This window comes from Amblyomma americanum, chromosome 8 (genome assembly GCF_052857255.1).
Source record: "Amblyomma americanum isolate KBUSLIRL-KWMA chromosome 8, ASM5285725v1, whole genome shotgun sequence".
Taxonomy (NCBI): domain Eukaryota; kingdom Metazoa; phylum Arthropoda; class Arachnida; order Ixodida; family Ixodidae; genus Amblyomma; species Amblyomma americanum.
The window spans coordinates 8,279,250-8,303,265 of record NC_135504.1 but is presented as its reverse complement, the minus strand read 5'-3'; the positions used below and the strand labels follow the sequence as shown (position 1 = coordinate 8,303,265).

Here is a 24,016-nt window from a genome sequence, read left to right as displayed (position 1 = left end):
TAAGAGAAGGGCTAGAGGAGGGAGTGTAAGAAGAAAGGAAGGAAGAGGCGCCGTAGTGGAGGTCTCCGAAATAATTTCGACCCAACCTGGAGATCTTTAACGTGCAACGACATCGCACGCCACACGGGCGCCTTTGCGTTTCGCCTCCATCGAAACGCGGCCGCCGCGGTCGGCTTCGCAACCGGGTACTCCGACTCGGTGGATGAGCAAATAAATTCGATGAAATTGTCGCGTGCCCACTCTGGCGCTGAGCATCAGCCCATTGGGCAAGAGATGGACTGCCCCCTGAAATCTATCTCTAAAAAAATAAGGCTTACGGGCGCTCAGGAATCCGAAACCTAGGTTTCACAAGCTCCATTGTTGGTTCTGTTTTTGAAGCAGCCGCCTGCGATGCCAGTAGTGCCTGCGATGCCTGCAACACTGCGCTATTAGTGGTATAAAGACTCCCTGCGATATATGAATCCTAGAAAGAGAAGGCATACTTGCACGGAAGGGATCTCTATTGATATCGCGTTGTTCTCTTCGTGCAGGTTACGCATAGTTAGTTCTCTTTTGCTTCTTCTCTGTGTCACCTTTGCCCGCAGCCAGGCATGCATATATTTCCACCTTCACGTGGGAGTTTAAACCTTCCCTCTTACCTGTTTCTTCCTTTTGCTTTTGTTCCATTAATAATATTATGCACTGATGATGATGATGATGACGATGATGATGAAGTTCTCCATTGATTACGTTTTTTATTGAAATTGTCAGTAGCCCCATAGGCAGCAGTTCGTTAGACAATATTAAGTGACGAGCTGAAAGCAGTCTGCTAACTCCTTGTCAGTTCGGAACTTCGTCCTGAAGAAGTTCAGGACGCTCCTGATCGCGCGCAGTCGTGAGAAAGTTCCGAACTTGTTCATCACCCTGCACGTATTCGAGAAGTCCTCGTAGTCCAGATCGTACACGGTGATGCCGAAAGGCAGCGACAGTCGCTGAGACTTCACGGTGCACAGCTGCTTGAGCGAGGGAAAAAAACACACGATGAAAAAAGTCTTTGGTCATTCTAGAAGCTACGAACTCTATTGGCAATTATTTTCCCCACATGAAAAAACCCCTTAAGCCTAACCTAAAAAAATTGGAAGTGGCTTAATTTGGCTAACCCTGGAATTCAGCGAAAAGCAATGACGCTTGCTACGCGCCTGAGGCACGTCCATGGCAGCTACGCTACACGCTTTCTCGACAGCCGTACTATATATACCCGCACAACCACGTAACTTTGACGTGATATCACATGGTCTTACGACACCCCATCATATGTCATCACATGGCTTCACATCACCCCATCGGATGTTCTTAAGGTCAAAGGTCAACCCAAAGGTCACCCAATGTCAAAGGTTAAATGTCAACTAAAGGTCATGGGTCAAGGTAAGATGTCAAGGGTTCGACACCATAATTATACCACATATGGTCATACACGGCTAACGTGGTTGGGCTGAAGGTCGTTCAAGGTCATTCTCCGGCCTACGCGACGACTGCTTTACCTTCCGCAGTGAAAGCTTTTCGCTTCAAAAACTAACTAATTAAAGCTAGACGACATCGAAAGAACGCCAGAATTTTTGTAAATATTCAAAAGTCTCCAAATTCTCCAAGTCTCCAAAGTCTCCAAGTCTCCAAATATACTAAAAAGTCTCCGAAATTCGCAGTTTTGGTAGTGCGGATTTGAGCGCCCGCTGCCTTGGCGCGCAGTTCTAATGTCAGTTGGAGTGTTTACTTTTCTGGGACATGCCTTTGCAGCAGTTAAAAAATTTACATTCCTTAAATGGGTACCTCTGGATAGTGGGTACTTTTTTCAACGCACCTTTCTGCACAGGCCCATTTCGTTGTCGTAGGCGAATAGCACGTTGTCTGTGTTGTGCCTAGTCAAAATGGCGTCAAAAGTCTGGCTGTACTGTCTTTGACGGAAGCTTGAGCTCGTGCAGATCTGCGACAGGGTCAAAAGACAAATAAATGGCTTAGGAATTACTTGCACTGATATAAAAACTGCCACGGAAAGTGTCCGGGTTTATTAGGGTGCTAAAATATATGTAAAACCCTCTTTAAATTGGTCATATTCTCATCGCATTACTATCTCTTCAGTTTTATTGGGTGTGCTAATATATATTCTTGTAATGATCACTCACTAGCCTCATCCACTAGAGATCCGGAGGCGCATCCGCCCGATAATTTTTTTCGCAACAAGGATTTTAATTCTGACTTGGTGGTTTTCAGAGGTTTTTCTGTGTAGCTTCGAAGGAAGTTTCTGTTACGTGGAGCCTTTTTACGGGTTTTATTGACGAAGCCTCATGAGCTGATCTGGTGTTAGTCGTTTTGTTCTTGACTCGGTGCTTTTTTTCTTGCTGTTTGTTTTGACGCCTCTTTTTTTTTAGTAGTCTTATTATTGACTTAGTGCCTTTTTTCAGTGTCTGTTTTTGGCACCGCTTTTTTGAGCTTTGCGTGATTCTTGCGTGGTTTTGTTTTGACTCGGCGCCTTGTTGACAGGTGTTTTTCTTGTTGTATGCTTAGCTGCTGTTGGAAGGTATTGCGTTGTTGGTTGATTGTAAGTTTGATTATCTTTTCATCATGAGATACTTCCTGTATGTTCGCTTCGCCTTGCAGTTCAATGTGTGCCTACAGAGCATTATCTTAAGATTTTCAGGGCAGGCCCAGAGTTAGTGTTACTTCTGAATTTTTCATGCTCTATGTTGTTTCATTCCGGAGGTTCTCTTGTGTGCCGAACCTTATCAGCGTGCCGGTGAGCGCTTAAATACGGCTGCGTTAGTAAGTGTTGTGTGTGTTACTTTCTCTTAGTCTTAACCCTTTCGCGCAGTTTACCCTTTTTTCATTACGTATGAACCACTAGCCCAAGAAATCTTATTGTTTAATAGCACAGCCTGCACTCTAAATACGAATACGTACACCTCTATGGGAATAAAAAGGGAGTATGCTGCTCTCTAGTGCACTCCCTTTAATAAAATGGAGTGTGCTAAATTCAGCTTTCTCCGTTTTTACTTATTTCTCTTTATAGTGTGGTATATTCGCCATGAAGTCGTCGTGATCAAAGGTGTTCACTGTATGTGCCTTGTCTGTCAGATTTTTTTTATCTAGTTATGGATGCGTGAGGATGAGTGCATGGTATCGTTTACACCGAGATATTTACTGCTCAACCCTTACAATATACAGTCTATATTCTGTCCATAGACTTCTGTCTATAAAATCTCTAGACTTTCTATAGACAGATCCTAGAGAATAGTCTATATGCAATACAAATGTTATAGAGAGTCTATAGAAAATCTATAGACTATGTAGAGACAAAACTAAATATCTATAGGAAGACAATAGAGTCTATAAGAAGTCTATAGACTGTCTACAGACTTTATAAGGAAAAAGTCCTTTTGCACACAGTAGACACAGGAATTCCCGCTCACCTCGGCATAGCTACCGAAGGAAGTCGCGGTTAAGTTTTGCACGCATGCCAAGAGGAAATCTGGGAGCCCTTGCAGAGGCGGGGTCATCGTCCATCGGCCCTTCATGGTGACCGAGATCGCCCAGACTATCGGCACTCCCTTGTCGGATAGCTTCTTCAAGGTGGAGCCTGCCACGGTCTGGGTGAAAGCGTCAAGTCATTAGGGTGGCGCTGCTCTGATTAAAGTCCGAGTTTTTGCTGCTGCATCTCTGTCACTGGTTGTGTTGTCAGGTTGTTCTGCGGTTTCAAACAACCTCGCAGTTAGTAACATGAACGCAGTTTACAACGTAATTGCCGTGGCGATGGTTCAGTGGTTACGGCGCTCGGCTGTTGAGGCGGCTTTGATCGTGGCCCTGGCGGTCGAATCTCGATGGAGGCGAAATGATAGAAACCCGTGTACTGTACGATGTCAGTGCATGTTAAAGAACCCCAGGTGGTCGAAATTTATGGAGCCCTTCACTTCAGCGTCTCTCATAGCCTGAGTCGATTTGGGATGTTAAACCCCTACATACCATAAAACAGTTTACGTAATTAACCGCGGACATCGCGAGAGTGTGTAAACCCCCCCCCCCCCCACATTTTGGCCCAATAAAATCACCGTTTTTAATTTCATGGCCCATGTAAAAAGTTGCGCAGCTCGTGAGACAAAAAACTCTGCTTTTAGGCCTGTTAAAAATATGATACCTTGCAGCAATTTAAGCCGTTTCGTTTTCAAAACGACCTACAACTCCTTAATTCACACGTTATTCCTTAAGGCGCTATTCAGATAGTTCGATAATTGGTATTTACTAATTAATTTTTCAGAAGGAAAACAACAGTATGAAATAAGGCACGCGACTATGAGCAGCGTGCAGTTGTTTTCACACGTCTGGGACACTACGTCTATTTTAAAATCTTGTTTACTTTAACTCCGTACACTCGGTATGTCTAGCTGAAAAGCCCGTATCGATTATAAAGGGGTAGCCAGGCGAGTGGTGCTCACCAGGTCGTTCTGGTAGGTGTCGTTAAGTCCGTCGGGCATGGTCAGCACTGTCGGTGGCATCACACGACAGTTGCGAAACGTGTTGTCGCCGTAGAAGTAGTGACCTTGGGCAATGAACAGATCCGGCTTGTAGACGTTCCTGCACAAGCGTAGAGGTTGTACTACCTCAGCAGCCCAAAGATCTACTCCGTGTTAGAAGCGCTGCCTTCACATCATGGTGGCATTTTTCCTTAAAGGACAATAGACGCCTAATTTTATTGCTTTTTTCTTCTTTCAAATGATGCGTTAGGCATTAGAATACATGGACTACCGCGTGGTATTCTCCTATGACCGCTAAATAATTTAGAATTGAATTTCTCACGCGTGCTATTTCGCTTTCGGTTTTATCAATACAACTATGGCTGTGACGTGTAGTTTGTCTTTAGGTGACGTGATTCACGAGAAAAACGCTAATATAATCGCTGATACGCAGATTTAATTCACTAAAACACTTAAGCCAGCCCCTTTCAGGACCGGGAATGACAGAAAACGACCTATCAGCAATTGTACGGCTGATTCTTCATCCCTCACGTGACCGCAAAATCAACTACACGTCACAGCCATCGTTCGGCAGTTTAAACTGAAACCGAAACAGCGTCAAGAAGAAATGCAATTACAAATATTTAGCGGTCGCAGACGAATACCCGGGGTGCTCATTGTATGCGAATATCTAACCCATCGTTTGAAAGAAGAAAACACTCATGCAAAAATTTGGTGTCTATAATCTGTTAAGAGCTCGAAAGTTTCCCCTTCCACGTGACTGCTTTCATACTCCTGGCAGCACTTTAGAATTTGCCAAGTACGCTGCCTGGACTGTGCAAGGCACTCGTACAACTTCTCACGCTTGGGCGCGACTGTAGCTTCGCACGTCACCACATGATGATGCCATCGGCACATGAATAGTGGACTGTGGCAACCCTTCTTACGTGCGATCCAGTGCAACATAGATCGTTTCTTTTTTGGGGGTTTAATGTCCCAAAGCGGCTCAGGCTATGAGGGACGCAGTAGTGGAGTGCTCCAGAAATATCGACCACCTGGGGTTCTTTAACGTGCACTGACATCGCACAGCACACGGGCCTCTATAATTTCGCCTCCATCGAAATTCGACCACCGAGGCCAGGATCGAACCCGCGTCATTCGTGTCAGCAGCCGATCGTCATAACCACTGAGCCACCACGGCGGCCCCAGTGCAACATAGACTCAAAGCGATTAGGAAGTGATGTTTGACGTCATGTAGGCGCCATATCTGAGCAAAATTACAGTAATTAGATATTTAATTCAAGGGGCTTTGCTGCCGGCTGGAAAACTCAAAGATAATGGATTCAGCTCAAGCCGAGAACATAGTTTTCCCCAGATTTCCTGGTTCAAATGCCGGCACAATGAATCGCCCAACACTTCGGGTTCTGCACGCTGTCGTTCGTTCGAGTACGCGAGAAAGCGTATACAGCTGGCAAGCATGCTCGAGAATGGGATCTTGGTTTTTTAGGAGGACTTGGCTATAGGCCAGTTGGTAGGACATCGTGAGGAGCAAAACCGCAAAACAGGACGGGACTGAGGCAGGCGACAGCACACGGTGGTACTTGAGCCAAATGGTCAGATCCGCAAATTTTGAAAGGGTCTTCAGGCTTTAGGTTTTTCAGGTGGGCTTGCAGAAACCTGCTGACTTGGCCCTGCCAATTTGCTCTCTCTGTTGCAATCACCCTGTACGGACAAGCATCTTTATGGGTCTTTGCCGTAAAGATGATGTTCAGTACATCCGACTTGCTTCCCGACACCTGCTTTTACAGCGTCTGCAGGTTCAGTCCCTCTAGAAGAACAATTACCTTGCTGTTGAATTTAGAGGGTGTCTGAGTGACAGCCTGGAAGTTCTTGGTCACTGCGTTTGTTGCTTTTTTCTCGAAAAGAGTGTGTGGCAGTTCTGTTTATCCCCCCCCCCCCCCCCCCCCCCCCGTGAGAATTCTTAAAAACCGATGCGAGCTTTTGACATCGCCCTTGTCTCAAACCACTCTTTAGGCAACTAAATTTTAACCGCGACAGCGTTAAGGAGCTCGTGCCAGATTAAATCTGGTGTCGTCATTGCCGTCAGCGTAATTAACCGTGAGTGAAAAATCTGCAAAGAATCCCCAGACAAACAGCCTATGTTACAGGTGGGCCGTTTAGGTAACGTGACATTGTTGCGTTATCACAACCTGCCCAGAGAATCTTGAGCTGACCACCGTAGCAGGTCGCATTTAAATTATTGATCGGTAGTGAGAGGTTGCTCGGAATAGCAACCTGGGTCGCACAATCCCTGCCATCGCAGGGCAGTGCAGCATCACTTAACCGTTGTACCACTGCGCCAGGAGGGGTGTGAGGACACTCAGTGACTTACGAATGCAAAGTACGGAATGACCAATGCAGCATACATGGGTATTTGCCCATTAACGCTATTGCATCATACGCTTAAGGCGGAGGCTATATGTTCCCTTTAATTTTACTCTGGCGCCGACCACCCGTACCACTTACGTGAATTTGTCTTCATAGAACGTGAGCCAGCTATCATCGGTAATGAGCCCCGCTAAAAATATGAAAGATGGATTGCCCAGCTGCCTCTGCCCCTGCACTTCCTTGTCGAGTTCCTGAAAGGAATCAGTGAACAAAATCAGTTCAACTAGTATCCGGAAACTACTTCGTGCGTAACGACGTTAAACTGGCTTATATCAGACGTCTGCAGTATTTCTCCGTTTTAATGCAATACGAAAAAAAAACGTTTTAACAAAACTTGATGCTCATATCTTTAAAACGATGAAGCGGCCACCGAGTTTTCTTCAGTAGTCCTGTAAATGTTTTGTCGTAGAGAACGAGCGGCTGTTCTAAAATTCCGGGTTATCTTCAGCGAAAAACACGCTGTCTAGTAGTTGCCCCTTACTTTACGTAAATTTCTATGCACAGGTCGTAGAAACTGTCTGGGAACTTGCTGAAGGAATTTTTATTCTTACGGCCAGACATTTGCCAAGAAGATATAGTGCGACAAGTGAACGCAATTAATTTCAAACACGTGCTTCTGAATTGTTCGTTCTGGAAGCGATTTTCAGGCTGGATGGACTTTAGAATTGCTTTTCGTTGAAACCGCTGGGAGAAATGGCATACATTTCCTTTCCATTTGAGGCTTCTTGACTAACGCAAACAGAAAAGGAGACATCAGAGAAAGCCAGGAGTCACTTACATTTTAGATGGAGCGCATTTACCATTATCTGGGTGCTCAGTAAGATGCGGGGCACTTATAAGGGCCAGGAGTATGATATTTAGGAGGCTTCACACTATTGCACATCCAAAACATTGGATCTCGGTGCCTTTCATCATCTTACCGTTTGCCGCATTATGAACAATTACCGCATCGTTCTAAAACTGTTTTCCTTGTGCTTATACCGCCGAGGCGACGCAGGTATGCCGTAATAGAATTGAATAGGTTTTTTAGGGAAAGGAAATGGCGCAGTATCTGTCTCATACCGTTGGACACCTGAACCTCGCCCTAAGGGAAGGGGTAAAGGAGGGTTCGTGAAAGAAGAAAGGAAGAGAGGGGTGCCGTAGTGGAGGGCTCCGGAATAATTCCGACCACCTGGGGATCATTAACGTGCAATGACATCGCACAGCACACGGGCGCCTTTGTGTTTCGCCTGCATCGAAACACAGCCGCCGCGGTCGGGTTCGAACCCGGGTACTCCGGATCAGTAGCCAAGCGCCCTAACCACTGAGCCACCGCGGCTGGTCTGTACATAATAAATAAATTAATCTCACTCCCAGTTAGCTTGATCAAGTGCCACAAAATTCGAGATGAAGAGAAAGTGCGGTTGCGATAGGGAGAAAAAAATAGGGGAGACTAGGCAGAGGATGATGGTTATTCACAAACTACACATGACGCGATGCACGCAAAAGTCAAGAACCTACGATAAACGCGAGTATCATAGTCACACTCAAGTCAAGAACGGAGCGAGAAATGCTTCTAAAAATAGGCCCTCCACACAATGGCGTCGGTGCATTCTTATGTCGTTTTGCGTAATCCGTTAATACGCGGTTAATATCCTTCTACCTGCCAGCCCCTTGCAATGCCACGATTTCAGGTTAAAAGGGATTTCCCATGACAACATAAAAACCGGTCGACGGCGCTGACTAAGGGCCTCTTTTGAGGGACCACTATCGCTTGTAGCTGACAATTAGTGATGATACTGACCGGCGGTCGGTATTTGACTGCTGAATATTATTCAGATACTAAAAGCAGATGTCATACACTAGCGCTGTTCGAAACCAATCAACACGCGCAGGCTTTTACCCGTAGAGCTATAAGAGTAGATTTTTTATGAGTACTGGAAGTTCGGAGAATTTCGGCACTAATGCCACGCTGTGGCGTTTGAACCTCGTTCCCTGGATTACCCGAAGCTATAGCCCTGCTGAAAAAAAGTTGTGCGATTAAATCACCCTATACAATACAGGCTTCGTTACAAAAATATCATACAATCTGTATCACAAGTGTACGGTTTGGCAGAAATGAATGACATCTGTTCGACATTCGTATGATAAATGTGTGACATTAGTATGACAAACCCACTAAGGTTATTGCATCACACAACTTTTTTCACTAGGGTATAACGGCAGTTTTATAACAGGTTATCGCCCATTCACTCAAGTAGATCATGGAGCATTTTCAAAGTATTACTTGCCTGCAAGACGTCAAGGGCGATGCTCACGTCAACTTGTCTCACGTTCCTTGTACCCGTGTCCAGGATCCCGAAATGAAAGATGTTCTTTTGCCAAAAGGGCTCCAGCAGAGACGGAATGGTGTTCAAGCGCAGCTGCCGTACCAGGGTGAACACCTTGCTGCACCGTCGCCACAATTAACCGCCAGGTGTCGATCGTAGTTCTCGCACGCGCGTCAGCGTGGATAGTCGTTGCAATAATCATAACCAGCGTAATCATCATCATCATCATCATCATCATCATCGTCATACCAGCCTGACTACGCTCACTGTAGGGCAAATGCCTCTCGCATGTCTCTCCAATTAACCCTGTCCTTTGCCAGCTGCGCCCACCCTATAACCGCAAAAGTCCTAGTCCCATCCGCCCACCTAACCTTGTACCCCCCTGCCACGCTTGTCTTTTCTTGGAATCCACTCCGTTACCCTTAAAGGAGCAGTGGTTATCTTGCCTTCGCAGTACATGCCCTGCCCAAGCCCATTTCTTCCTCTTGATTTCGACTAGGATGTCCTTAACCCGCGTTTGTTCCCTCACCCACTCTGCCCGCTTCCGGTCTCTTAACCTCACACCGATCATTTTTCTTTCCATGGCTCACTGTGTCGTCCTTAACTTAAGTTGAACCCTTTCCGTTAGCCTCCACGTTTCTGCCCCGTAGGTAAGTACCGGTAAGATACAGAGATCTTTCCAGCGTAAGATCTCTATCAGCCCTCCTAATCAAGTCGGTCGTGAAAATGTTATTTTAGAAATGGGTATTTTGTTCATAATACCATGACCTTTGTAACAAAATGTCATGCGTGGTCTTCATACAGTGCTACCCATAAGGCCACACCCACCGTAATAAGAAGTTTCCCATTATACATGTACTATGCCTAATCACACTTGATTTCTAGCATTATTCCCCGCAATTAATAACAAACATCCGAAAGTGCAAACGTCATAACAACCTATTCGAATCCTTTCCCTGGCGGCGCGGTCTTTTTTTTTTTAGGTCTGCAGGTATAAATGTACATGTATCTGGTTCAGTGCCTGATTTTTCTAATTTGAATGTCTTATATTTACGTTTGAAGAGTGTGCCTAGCCTGCTGTGAACCTCGTAGTTGTATTTGGTCTTCAGTTCCTGCAAGGACGTATTGTTGACTGGTATGCTCTGCAGTGAAATTTTTACTTGAAATACTGCCCTGAACTCTCTTGCGTGGTTGCCTTTAAATATACCTTTTCGGGGGGCAAACAGAATTGAAATAAATCAGTAAAGAAACGCTACAATCGATGATTAATTATTTTTCGCTTACTGACAAGGTACTCACATGAGCAACGCACATCTAAGACGACCTAAGCCAATGCCATCCCTCTACTAAGCCTAATCGGAACTGTGGTAACTGTGTCTGCAAAATTCTCTGCAGAGTCATCTCCTTTGTCTAAAAAGTAGCACTGCCTAAGATATTGAGAAGAAATATTGATGTGTCTTTTGCTTGTATTTGGTCATTGCCGTCGTCAAGAAGCTTTGTCATTTTGTTTTCTACGACATTTGCAACGTGGGTCTATGTTCTATCGTCGTCATCGTCATCAGCCTGACTACACCCACTGCAGGGCAAAGATCTCTCCCATTTCTCTCCAATTAACCCTGTCATTTGCCAGCTTCGTCCACCCTATGCCTGCGAACTTCTTAAACTCATCCACCCACCTATAAGAATCCCTTTTAAAATGAATATCAACTTTCTCTTTCATTTAAATTGACATCAGCGAGACGGCGACATTACACGAAAGCAACAAGTGGCCAACCACATAAGTCACGAGGTAGCGGTTCCCTGCGTCGGCGACAACCTTCGCCACTCGTCGCACGCACCGATTAACCATTGGCTGCGATATACAGCCAATAGCGAGGTCAGGTCACCAACGAGCCAATGATCCGGTCGCTTCCAACGACCGCTTAAAAACGGCAGCTACGTCACCGAGCAACGGTAAACAAAGCCAGAGAACCAAATATATTCCAAATTGAAGATAGCTAATTGACCTTTATAGAATATGGACCCTGGTTTCTTTGCAGAAAGCGTGGCTGTGAGGAATTTTTGGGCCACTTAACTTGAAAGTTCCTGGACACCTGTACATTGAGCACTGCCAATAGCGACACGGCCTATAATCTTCACCTGCTGCCGAGCACACTTCGTGCTGTCCCCGCCTCTGAGTTACTTTTTTTTTGTTTCAGTTAGAAGCTCGCCCACCAAGGGTGAGATATCCGGCTGCTCAAATGTCTGTCACCTGCCTGTACGACCCCACGTTCCATCACCACCACGTGTAAATATACAAAGGTCAGTCAACAATAACGCACAATCCACTGTAGCTCAGTAATTGTACACAATAAGGAAATATTTTTTATGCCGAAGCGCTGGTGCGTTAGTCCTTTGAAAAATACACTGAATATTTTATCCATTTCCATCACCGCATAGTAGGAATTCTTGTTTGGATGACAAGAATGCACGTTTGTAAAACTCTTGAGGTTGGCCACTACAGCACTCCTTCGGACACGTGGTCAGCCGAAAACTACTTGCCGGGCAGATGAGCCTACAATAGTCCACGGAAGTGTAAATTTGATATCTCTTCATTAATGATTTCATTAATCAATGACTTTATGACTTGAGGCTTTTGATTAGGCCTCGAAAATGACTGGTCATTACGGTTGCCTCTGAAAGAGAAATACGTCTAAGGTAACAGGTCAAACTGGGCACGTGGCCATGGTGCGGAATATTAGCGATTCTCTCAAGGACGATGAGTAAAAAAACACCGGTGTTAGTACTCGCATTAACTGCACACACGAGAAAATATTTTTCTCGATTCTTCTGATTATGTTGGCTACTACGCATTAAAGTAGCTGCTCGGGGTCTCTGCTTGAGGACAATTGCCATGTCTATCTAAGATCGTAACGCCTGTTGGAATGAGCACCACATAAATCTCACCTACCAGTATATTCTCAGCAATCTCAAAATGTAGTAGTAACTCATGGCTACCACGGAAAAATCTAAAATTGACTCGTCTAAGACGCTTTTCTGAAAGCACGAAACCAAACAAAAAAACTCGCATGCTTCTCCCTCTAAATCAGGGGTGTAAAACTCGTGTCGTGTCAGTGGTGTAAAGCCACGTGTCCGAAGGAGTGCGATAGTGACCAACCTCAAGAGTTTTACAAACGTGCATTCTTGTCATCCAAACAAGAATGGCATCTATGCAGTGATGTAAATGGATAAAATATTCAGTGTAATTTTCGAAGAACCAAGGCACCAGCGCTTCGGCATAAAAAAATATTTCCTTGGTGCGTACAATTACTGAGCTACAGTGGATTGTGGGTTACTTGTTGACTGACCTTTTTATATTTACACGTGGTGGTGACGGAACGTGGGGTCGTACAGGCAGGTGACAGACATTTGAGCAGCCGGATATCTCCCCCTTTGTGGGCGACGTTCTAACTGGAACAAAAAAAGTAACTCAGGCGGGGACAGCACGAAGTGTGCTCGACAGCAGGTGAAGATTATAGGACGTGTCGCTATTGGCAGTGCTCAATGTAGAGATGTCCACGAACTTTCAAGTTGAGAGGCCCAAAACTTAAGATAATCATCAACGTAGCAGAAACTTCCTCACAGCCACGCTTTTTGCAAAGAAACAAGGGTCCATATTCTATAAAGATCAATTAGCTGTCTTCAATTTGGAATTTACTTGGTCATCTGGCTTCGGTCACCGTCGTTCGGTGACCTAGCTCCAGTTTTTAAGCGGCCGTTGGGAGCGACCGGATCATTGGCTGGTTGGTGACCTGACCTCGCTATTGGCTGTATATCGCAGCCAATGGTTAATCGGTGCGTGCGACGAGTGGCGAAGGCTGTCGCCGACGCAGGGAACCGCTACCTCGTGACTTATGTGTTACGTTCTGAGACACGGCGCTGGCAGACAACAAACGATCACATGGAGGACACACAACACACAGCTAGCAGCGCAGTTGTGTGTCCTCCTTGTTCTCGTCCGTTGTCTGCGAGCGCTGAGTTTCTCAGAATGTTACTTAGCCAACCTGCCCAGCCGCACACCTCAAGTGGTAGATCTACCTCAGTGCTCATCGGGCGCTCTACTACAGGTTCCGGAAATTCGCTGCAATGGATGATTTCTCTGATATAGGAAGCCCCAAAACATATCAGTGGCTTAACTTGGCTAACCCTGGAATTCAGCGAAAAGCAAGGAACGCTTGCTTAAGCGTCTGAGGCTCGTCCATCGCATATCCGATACGCGCTCGTGACAGCCGTTATATATGTACCCACACGACGGCATGGCTATGACGTGGTATCACATGGTCTTACGACACCCCCATCGGATGTCATGACTTGGCTTCACATCACCCTATCAAATGGTCTTAAAATAAAAGGTCAATCCAAAGGTCAACCAGTGTCAAAGGTCAACTAAAGGTCATGGGTCAAGGTCAGGGGTCAAGGGTTCGAAACCATAACTGTACCGCATATGGTCATGCACGGTTGGTCTGAAGGTTGTTCATGGTCATTATCCGGCCTACGCGACGACTTCTTTACCTAGCGTAGTGAAGCTTTTCGCTTCAAAAAGATGCCACTTACTCGTAGGCGAAGCCGATGCCGAAAGCTGTCGTGCTGTACCGGGCATAGGCGTCGATGAAAATAGTTAGGTCGCTGTCCCATAGGTGGGGGTAGGCGAGCGGGTTCCGGTTGTCCTTGTCAACCGAGTCGAAGAAGATGTACTCGCAGAGACCGTCTGGTGGGAACATCCGCGCTGAGCTGATCCTGGAGCCCATGGTGCACACCAAGGGTTGCTCGTCCATGGCTGCACGAGACGTGTCGAACGAATAGTCGTCATCAGCCGCCTAATTCCGTCCACTGGAAGACTAATGCCTCTTAGACTAGTCTCCAGCTAAACCTGTGCTGCGCAAGCTGTGACGTCCTTAACCCGACAAACTTCCTATTAACACAATAGCGTTAAGGGTCCTGTGTCGCAGAAAAGCCGCTGTTGTCGCCGGCGTCATTGGCCATGAGCGAAAAATACCGGTGGAAGCGAAGCAATAATAAAATTGAGCTTTGAAGAAAGGTGGCTAACTTTGGTTTCGATGGGAATTGAACCCAGGAGCTCCGAACGGCGAAACAAGTACGCTGCCAACAAGCCTTTTTTTTTATTGACGCTACCAGTAAGCCACGAAGGTTCGTTGTCAGGCTGACTATGATGATGATGATGATGATGCGCAGCGATGTATTATATTCTCGTTGAAGAAATCTTTCTTGTCGTTGAAAGTGTTTCTGACGCTTAGCTTGAACAACGGAACCCATCATAGCCAACGTGCCGTATTCAGAGTTGATCCCCGTGTACAACTGCCTCGCACGCGGCCCCATCGCTGACCAGCACTCACCAGCACGGGGCGATTTGGTCGAAGCTGTTGGCGTAGCGGTAGTGGTCGCCGGCGTCGTCGTAGTGGTCCTCGTCGTCGGCGGCATCGTCGTTGTCGTCACTGTCGAAGCCGTCGTTGTAGCCCCGGCCGTCGTTTCCGGAGCGCTGACCGGCACCACTATCACGGGTCCAGGATCGGTCAACGGCGTAGTGAGGCCACGCGGGGTGCTGGTCGCGTAGGTGTCATCGTCAAAGTCGGACTGTGTGCCTGTTGCAACAGTCGCAGTCTCGTCGTCAGTCATTTTTGCAGCGACTGCTCTATTCACAGTCTTCACGCACTAACCAGTCACAGTGGGCTGAAGTGCTTCTGGCGGAGCACGGACACTTCAATGCAGTTTCTCCATAGTATGTCATGTGCGGTAATGGTGCTCAAGATGAGCCACTCTGTGCAAAAAAAAATTAGAGGGCGTCCAGCGGCAGTGGAATAGTGGGGAAAGGACGAGTGCAACCCTTACAGAAATTTTTACACTGTCTATAGACTGTCCCTAAACTTCTTTCCATAAAGTTTATAGACCCTCTATAGATAACTCTAGAGAACAGTCTAAGGCAATACAAATGCAATAGACAGTCGACAGACAATCTATGGATTTACGGCCATACACTTTGAGTAGACTTTTATCTACAGACATTCTATAGACTATGAACAGACAAAAAGAAATATCTATAGGAAAGAAATACAGTCTGTAAGAAGTCTATAGACTATCTATAGACCACTTTAATAAGAGAAATAGGGCTCCCACTTCACTTTATGCGAGATTGAAATGTCAGCTGACAGTTCCGTCCTTACTGCGTGGCGCTGAAAAGCACTTATTACTCCACTCTTTATTAACAAGAAAGCAGCTATTTCAAATATGGTTCTGGACTTCGCGTCACCCCTGCAGGCGATGGAACGATAGTGATGGGTCTACGTCCACCATACAGCCTCTTCCTGCCTTTCCCCCTTAAACCCGAGCCCACCTTCAATCTCAAGTGCCTCGCATCACCTGAAATGTTAACTTACGGGACTTCCCTCTGCCCGGAATTCTTAATGGTAACCAAGTGAAAGCCGGAGTTCTCCGTCCCGACATACTACGACGCTAACGCCGTTTGTCCGGGCACAGGTCCCATCGCAGATGTTGCCTTGACCGTGCCGGGTATTTGCATCTACCCTCGTCGCTATACCCGTGGGGCGGGGAAATGGGCAGATCCTAGCGTTGCGGCGATTAAGACCTCCTTTCACAAAAGAGAGAAATGTGTAAGCTAAAGAGCTAAAGAAATTAATACAGCTATCGTGGCCACCGGCCCTTTTCGCGAGCAAGTCATGGCGACCTTAAGCGATAGATTTATCCCAGATTTTTTTTAAATTTAACTGAATTGAAAACTATACACTAAGCAAATATTAATGTACACAAATATAAAGCCTCTAAAAAATCCATAATACAAGGAAAAAAACAACCTGCAGAGAAAGTACACTCTCATCACTCTGATTGGTAACATTTTTATAACAGGAGTGGGAAATTACTGCTTTGCTTAACATCATGTGTAAGGGCATTCCACAGCTTTGATTCCACATGAGCTATGGTCCTTTCTCCGTAGACATTTTTCGTCTTCGGAAGAAGGAATTTTTCTATGTGTAGACCTCTAAGGATACACGGCCATTGAATTCCAAACAGTGATTTTTGAGGAGTACTTGTATTTGGGCGTGTTGGTTCATATCTTTTCAGGAGGACACAGGGGCGCAACAAAAACACACGGACATAGAAGTAGACTCGCTCGTCCCTGTCTACTTCTATGTCCGTGTGTTTTTGTTGCGCCCCTGTGTCCTCCTGAAAAGTGATTTTTGAGTTCTTTTCCTTCTTGACGTCACGAATTTGAATCAAGTGACTGAAAATAAAGTCTAATCGTTGAATGCCATTCCGTCAGCAATACGTCGTTTACTGCCATGGAAGCATCAACGAAGCAATAGAGAGCCATAGACTAAATTTTTGCCAGCAACAACAATTGCACAGTGTGGTCTGGTGTGTCGTCTCCATAGAGGTCATGCTTTCGCTGGACACAAAGCTAACATACTTCGGATAAGTGCGGGTAAACTTGTGTGCTTACCGACTACAAAAACCAGCGCAGTGAAGATCGCTAACACTGCGAAGAGGATCATGGAGCAGCATATCACCACCATGGTTGCGGTCACACGGCTCTGCCTGCGCAGGATGTGACAAAGCGAATGAGATAACACTTCGCGAGAGAATTAAAGAAGGCACAGCATTGCGAAGGAATGACTGGGAGTTTCTAACTTTTATTTAGAATGCAGCAAACACCTCGCGTGAGGGAAAGCCATCAAACATGGCGGATGAGCTGCAACTTCACAAGACGACACGTGTAGGAAACATGTCAGTACGGAGATGTCAACGCTCTTACCTTGCAGCCTTGTTTAATAGTAAATGTTGCTATAGTTTCTTATATTGAAAAAAGTAAAAGCTGTTATAGACTGCTGAGCAAGCCTCAAGGAAGCATTCAATACTGTGTACATGGCATTAAAATTCGTGCTAGAATAGCCGGTTTCGTACTGCAACATAAAAAATACTCCAGTTGTGAGTGTGAATACTTTCACGCTTTTTCTGCTCATATAAATAAAATATCTTTAGTTTATCAGTATATATGAAGTGTTTGCGATACTATATTTCGTGCCGCGCATAAACACGGGCTCGTTGAGAGTACTTTTTATAACAGTGTTTACATAAACGAATTTGACGATTTGCAATAAACGTTGCGCTCCCAACACGTGAATAAAAGGATCGGAAGCATGCAAGCTATCAGAAATGTTTGTCTTCATGAACCAGACTGCGAAACTTCCAACCAAACTAATGAGGCTAATTCACCGAACGTGGTCAGTACGACTAATAATTACGTAATAGGAACTATTTTCAAAGCCCTTTATAAAAAAAATGTTGAGCAGGAACCAGGGAGTCTCTTTGGCAGCGAGAAATGAAAGAATTTAAGAGTGGTGTTTGAGTAGTGGTTGCAATCCACCAATTTTTTTTCTTTTTTGATGCGCTGCCATGTAAGGCCTTCGTTTTAGCAGCAATTAGTGCAGTCGCAAACGATGTAAATATAACGATGTCATGCAGGTGCTTCTTGAATCATCTTTATGTCCATCTCGTAATTCGCACCGCCAGCTGTCTTTGAATCATGTTTAATCAACACTCGCAGACATTATTGCGTGCTTTTTTTTAATTTTCATTTCTGCTCATGTGGTGTATATTGTCTGCTCAACTGAGCTAACTTAGCCCAATTCTAGCAGAAGGTATCCACTGCGAAGAGCAAACGTTCTTCATGTACTTACGACTTGGCTTTCATTTCTGCATCAGCTGAAGCACCTGAAAAAGTTAAACAAACGCTCCTTATATTTCGTGAGCACATACGATCAGTATTCAGAGTGAAAATGTGCGCAACAACAAACGATGTGGTGCGCACTGAATCTCTTGTCTCAGCGCACTACCAGTAAAAGAAACTTAAGCCAGAAGATCACTTAAAATGCTAGCATTAACGGTGCAAAGAAAACTGTCTCCACGCTGCGGTAAGGTTTGCCATTGATTATTTGATGGGGTTACGTTTTTGCTAAAGCGCTACAGACCACTAACCTCACCTTTATCTCTGAAATTCTGACCCCCAGAAGCTTTTTGTTTCCGACACCATTCCCGCTGCGTAACGGGTCAAAGGAAAAGAAACGGTCGCTTTGATTCTGCTTCTCTTTTGCTGATGCTTAAAAGATTACAGTCAAGTCCAAAGCCCATAGATTTCGTAGCAACCTGGGCTACCTCAGCGATCACATGGTGGGCAGAGCCTGGCGCTCTGTCACGTGATGACATACGACCGGATGTATAGTCTACGCTCTGAATCCGACGGGAAGGTCACCGTGTAAGAGCTTTTGCTGCACAAAATTCGATCAGGGAAGACATTGCATTCCTATGACTACACTAAACTTCATATTGATTGCATTTGTTTCCTTCTCTAAAATAAGATGTTAATTGGGAGGGAACGACCTTTACTAAATATTACGGCGTCACTCCGCTTTTGACATCTAGACAGAATGGCAATGACGTGCGCATACAAGAGCTGTTGTCGGGCTAGTGTGTGGTTTTAACACAATATGACATGGCTTATGTCGACGTGCGCAATATAAATAATAAATCAGCAAATGATAAATATTTAACAAAACCGCCGTATTTGATTTCGTCCAGAGTTGGTCACATGTAAGTTGTTGGTATTCCTGTGTGAAGAACTGCTAATCTTTTTTAATTATTTGTTTCCCTGAACTATGTACAAGTTAAAACCATCTTCTGCAAGGAAATGCTAATTTTACCGGCATGAGCTATAATAACACAAAATCAAACAACTTTTTTCATCAGCTAGCATAAAGGCCTGTCAATATTTAGACTTGGTATGGAATTTGTTTTTTTTCTCTATCGATTCTAATGCTTTGCTGCTTTTGAATGTCTTAATGTTCTCCATTTATATCGTCCAATTTTCTTTTTCCCAACTTTCTCTTCATGTTGTCTGCTCATCCCCAGTCAAAATAAAATGTCATGAAGGTCAAACATTTCAAATTCAAATGATATGCAGTAGCTCAAACAATAGATGAGCGAAGATTAAATTCAGAATGTTATTCTCCATTTATATTCTTCAAGTCTGGTTTTCTGAACTTTCCCTTTATGTTGTCTGCTCATCCCCTGTCAAATTCAACTGCCATGAAGGTCAAACAATTCAAATTCAAACTCCATGTGGCACCTCAAACAACAGATGAGCGAATATTGAATTCACAAGTGTTTTTGAACGGTAAACCGAGAGCATCGCATGTTTCTTACTAGAGAGCAATTCAAAACCAATGAACGAGCTCGCAGGCACGTTTGAAAATATTCAATCGTTCATCCTACCCAAAAACAGATATTTTCTTGTTCTTAAAACCACAGGCTGACCGTACTACAGTGATTGATGGGATGTAGTGACCTCGGCACATTAAAGAAGAATGCTTAACAATTGCGTCAAGACTTCGCAGTGTTGAAGCTTCAACGCAGGCAGTGTGCAGACCGAGAATTCGGGAGATCCCGTTAGCACAATTTTTCAAGAACTTCCAAACACTTGCCACATGCTGCATCGCTGAGACAACCATTGCTTACTAAACGTCGCGCCATATGCAGAATCTAACGTTCATTTCTAAATGATACGCATAGGTGGCTGAATTCTCCGCTGAAGGTTGCTGAAGTTGTTTGTGGAATGTACGTGGCGCGCCCGTCTGCAAGCTCAGATCTCGACGGCTGGGGGTAGACACGTTTGCTCCCATCCGTACCTGCAGGTTTAGAGGTTATGATTCGCATGTTTCCTGCCATTTGGTCGCCTATGTTCATTCCACATGCAGGCTGTTCCGGGCCGTATGCCTGGGTTCCTGGAGCCAGGCCGTATGGAAGCTGTTCCAGGCCGTAAGCCTGGGCTCCTGGAGCCAGGCCGTATGCAGGCTGTTGGGGGCCGTACGCCTGGGTTCCTGGAGCCAGGCCGTATGCAGGTTGTTGGGGATCGTACGCCTGGGCTCCTGGAGCCAGGCCGTATGCACATTGTTCAGGGCCGTACGCCTGGGCTCCTGGGGCCAGGCCGTATGCCGGCTGTTCGGGGTAGTACGCCTGGGCTCCTGGAGCTAGGCCGTATGCAGGTTGTTCGGGGACGCCCGCCTGGGCTCCTGGAGCCGGGCCGTATGCCGGCTGTTCGGGGTAGTACGCCTGGGCCCCTGGAGCTAGGCCGTATGCCGGCTGTTCGGGGTAGTACGCCTGGGCTCCTGTAGTCGGGCCGTATGCAGGCTGTTCGGGGCAGTACGCCTGGGCTGCTGGAGCCAGGGCATTGTGCAGGGCGTCTTGAGACATGCTGATTACAGAGCAGGGCTCCTGCAAACGAAAAACGACGGTCATTGTCCAGTAAACAGGCGAGGTGAAACTTCGGGATGCTTGCTTTCTACAGAGCTGGACGTAGGGCTGCAGAGCGCACAATTATGAAAGTAATTTAAGATTACTTGGAGCATGCAAGCGGGGTGCTCGGCTTCAGCGATGCCGTACTACTCTAAATGCAGGGGTCAGCTAAGCTGATCTGTTCGCGCTGCCGTTCGGAAGTTGATGAAGACGACGATACCCAAACCCAGCGCGAGAGACTGCGGTGATGGCGTAATGCTCTAATGAAGTGGCTAGCGACGCTGATGTGTTCGCGTCGGCCTCGGTTCGGAACGCATTTATGAAGAAATTTAAATTCTCCTTCCTGGTATTTAGGCACAGCCAATGACGTCGTGAGGTTATTTGCGGGTTTCGGTCCGTTTCTTGTGGATGGTCAACGCAGGTTTTTAATGCATTAGCAAAAACTGATCTACCTAAATAATTTACGATCGACCTCGGGCTAAGGTCAATGCCGTCGCATGCGTTTGCTTCTTCGTGAGCCGTGGTTTATTTCCCACAGCTCCAAAGGCTTTACTGGGTGAAAGAAGCGGTGATACAAGCCATCAATATGCCCCGCAGCACCCGTTCCAGTGCTCGCGACAACTACGTGGAGGACGGCATGCAGTGCGTTCGTCTCTTAGCCACTGGAGTGCCCAGTGTTCTACGGAGTGCTAAAAGGCGACCTCTGGCCACAGCTACAAGGCTCAAGAAGCAGTGCTTCCGCGCAAGCCCGGGCACCTGACATCAAGGCAAGAAGCTGACATCGTAACTTCTTTTATCTTTATCAATGCGTTAGCATTATAGCCGATTACAGCTTGAGAACGCAGCGGCTTTTCCCCGTACCAGTGCAGGGAGTGGTAGACGAAAGGGGATAATCCCTTCCCTCTACGGTCGAGGATGGAGACCTGTCTCCATTGTGGCACCGCTGCCTGCATTGTCATGCTAGCAGGGTCATGAGTATCGGCCGAATCCATTGGCTGGAAGGGATTCCTTTGACGTGAAAAAGCCGCTGCTTTCTTGAGTTGTATCCTACCATAGGAGGGTCCTTGCAAGCGAAAATGACCCCCGCTGGCTAGTGTTGCCACCCCGGATATAACTAACTTATACTATCCGGATATAATGAACCTTAGTATGCTGCTTTGAATATAACGAACTTTAGTGTGTTAACCTCGGGTATAACAAACCGAAATGAATCATCTCAGACATAACAGAATTCCGTTTGTTAGCATCGGATATATTGATCTCCCGTGTGTTACAACGGATATGACGAACCTAAGTACGCCGCGTCGGATACAACAAACTTTCGTGTGTTGAACTTAACATGTCTCGAACTCAGTGTGTTGGCCTCCGACATAATCCGACCTAATGAAATTAAGTTTAACGCCTCGGTATAACAAACTTCAGTGCATCAACATGGGATATGACGCACGTTTGTCTGCTAACGCAGTGAAATGGTCCACCGAAGATCACATAAGTTCTTTTTTTTAACTTACCACAGGAGTGTCCTACAGAAAGCATCAGAACATTTTTCATGATAAAACTGTGCAAAACTTATATTTACATGCAGTTTAAGAGGATGAGCCACAGAAGCTACCACGAGACAAATGCCAAACGAAAAAAAGAATTGGCTTGACAGTATCAACGCTAGGCTTTAATTTATGTTCATTGAACATTGCACAGAAAAACTAAGAAGGTCATACACTAGTTCTTTTGTTATTCCTTCGGTATTCAGCACAGTAAGTCATTTTAGATTTAAACGCATGTGTTTTGTGAACATACGCTACCTACTTCATAGCTCGCTAGGGCTCAAAACAAAGAATAGAGCGCATCAGAATACAAGCGGCTATGAGGGGCTATGCACCACGGCACTGGGGATTCCATCTGCCTGACAAGAAGAGAAGGAAACTTTGTTATATCTCGTGCAGCCGCAGGCTCATCCCTTCAAACCATCACTTTGTTCTATATTCTTCAATTTAAACATTGCGCTGTACCCTTTAGGGTCCTCAGCCATCATCCTTTGCGTGGTTCTCAAGCAAGTTTGTGTATCGGAGCCATTCAACAAGGACCAACTGGCGAACGTCTTTCAGTTATCAGTATTTGTTCCTGACAATTAGGACAGTGTTCACAAAAACCACAACATTTAATAGTCGGCTTTCGATATCACCACTGTAGCAGACATTTCACTCACTGAATTTTCATTGTTCAGGCGTTGGTTACCTTATCAGTTTTAGAAACCAAGGTATCAACTACCAGACCATCAGGCAATAAAGATTGATGAGTCAAGCTCACTGGCTGGCCTCATCACGACTGTGTTAACGCCGCGTATGTGTTCAAGGGCTCAAGGTTTGCACCGAACATACCTGATTACTCAAAACGGGTAAACAATCACGCACTAGCGGTATTGAACTGTTCGTAAGCATCTGTCGAAAAGCACAATCCGAAGGCTAACCTCTTAGAGCAGTGTGGGCCCTTTATGTACCTTTAACAGTCAACACTCCTCTTAATCCCTCCTTTAATAATTATCCCTCAGCGCAGCCTAGTTGACGTTGAGTCGTACTACTGACAATGCGTACTGGCCGCTCTTTCGACTTATAGGTAAGGAAAAATATGAAGCGAGTTTTTACAGCTACAAGCCCCTAAGAAAGCCTATCGCAAGAAAAAACTTTTTTCACTGCCCTTCTCTATTCTCTTCCTCTACCACCTCCTCACTTAATACAGCTATTCCCCAACCTAATATGACTACTCTTTAAACTGATGACTCCCATATACTCGTGTACCTTTCACTATACTCCGTAATTTAAGAAACAGGTATGGTACTTCAGATGCAGCGCGAGGCAACGAACTTGAGGGTTCGGGAGGAATGTCGACTGCGTGGAGGGAGTAATTTGATGCGCATTGACATTACACACCGCGAATTCGCTTTCATATATCAACTTCCATAAAATGCCCCTACCGAAGCAAAGATCTGAATCCGCAACTTCGGACTCAGCAGCCGGGAACGATAACCACTCAGCCACCCTGCATGATCTTGCAGAACCAGGTGTAGAGCCATGTTTAGTCCTTAAGCAAGACGCTAGCTGTACTGCGTCGTAGCCTTAGATAGCATGCAGAAAATAATATCACCTGAATAGCGTCCAAAAACGTAGTTACTCACCGAGTGTACTTGAGAAATAACCGACCCAGGGGCACAGGGTCGCAATGGAAACCACTATACCGAGCCTTCAGTGCAGAATAGCACGCGCAGGTCGCAATGGGAGGCACACTTTCTCTTTCTCGACGTTAAGCACGATGCGCGGAACGTGTTGCGCCACCAAGTCTACAAAAAAGCTACCTCCCTCGACATCATCGCTCAGTACCTTGCAACCAAGAGCTGATGTAAAACTGCTTACACATTCTGTA

The 24,016-nt window shown here is 45.7% G+C and overlaps 1 protein-coding gene across 1 annotated transcript in view; it reads right to left on the bottom strand.

Annotated features, from left to right (window-relative positions):
- Positions 1-719: 719 nt before the first annotated feature.
- The window catches only part of LOC144101696 (uncharacterized), a 29,595-nt gene continuing 6,298 nt past the window's right edge, over positions 720-24,016 (bottom strand). Inside the window, exons 2-12 of the mRNA XM_077634830.1 lie at positions 19,993-20,578; positions 17,989-18,022; positions 16,752-16,846; positions 14,632-14,877; positions 13,832-14,054; positions 9,200-9,356; positions 7,008-7,120; positions 4,464-4,602; positions 3,444-3,620; positions 1,838-1,960; positions 720-992 (exon numbers count right to left, since the gene is read on the bottom strand). Of these exons, the coding sequence (XP_077490956.1) occupies positions 783-992; positions 1,838-1,960; positions 3,444-3,620; positions 4,464-4,602; positions 7,008-7,120; positions 9,200-9,356; positions 13,832-14,054; positions 14,632-14,877; positions 16,752-16,846; positions 17,989-18,022; positions 19,993-20,578 (2,103 nt within the window). The 3' untranslated portion in view covers positions 720-782. The remainder of the gene's footprint in view (positions 993-1,837; positions 1,961-3,443; positions 3,621-4,463; positions 4,603-7,007; positions 7,121-9,199; positions 9,357-13,831; positions 14,055-14,631; positions 14,878-16,751; positions 16,847-17,988; positions 18,023-19,992; positions 20,579-24,016) is intronic.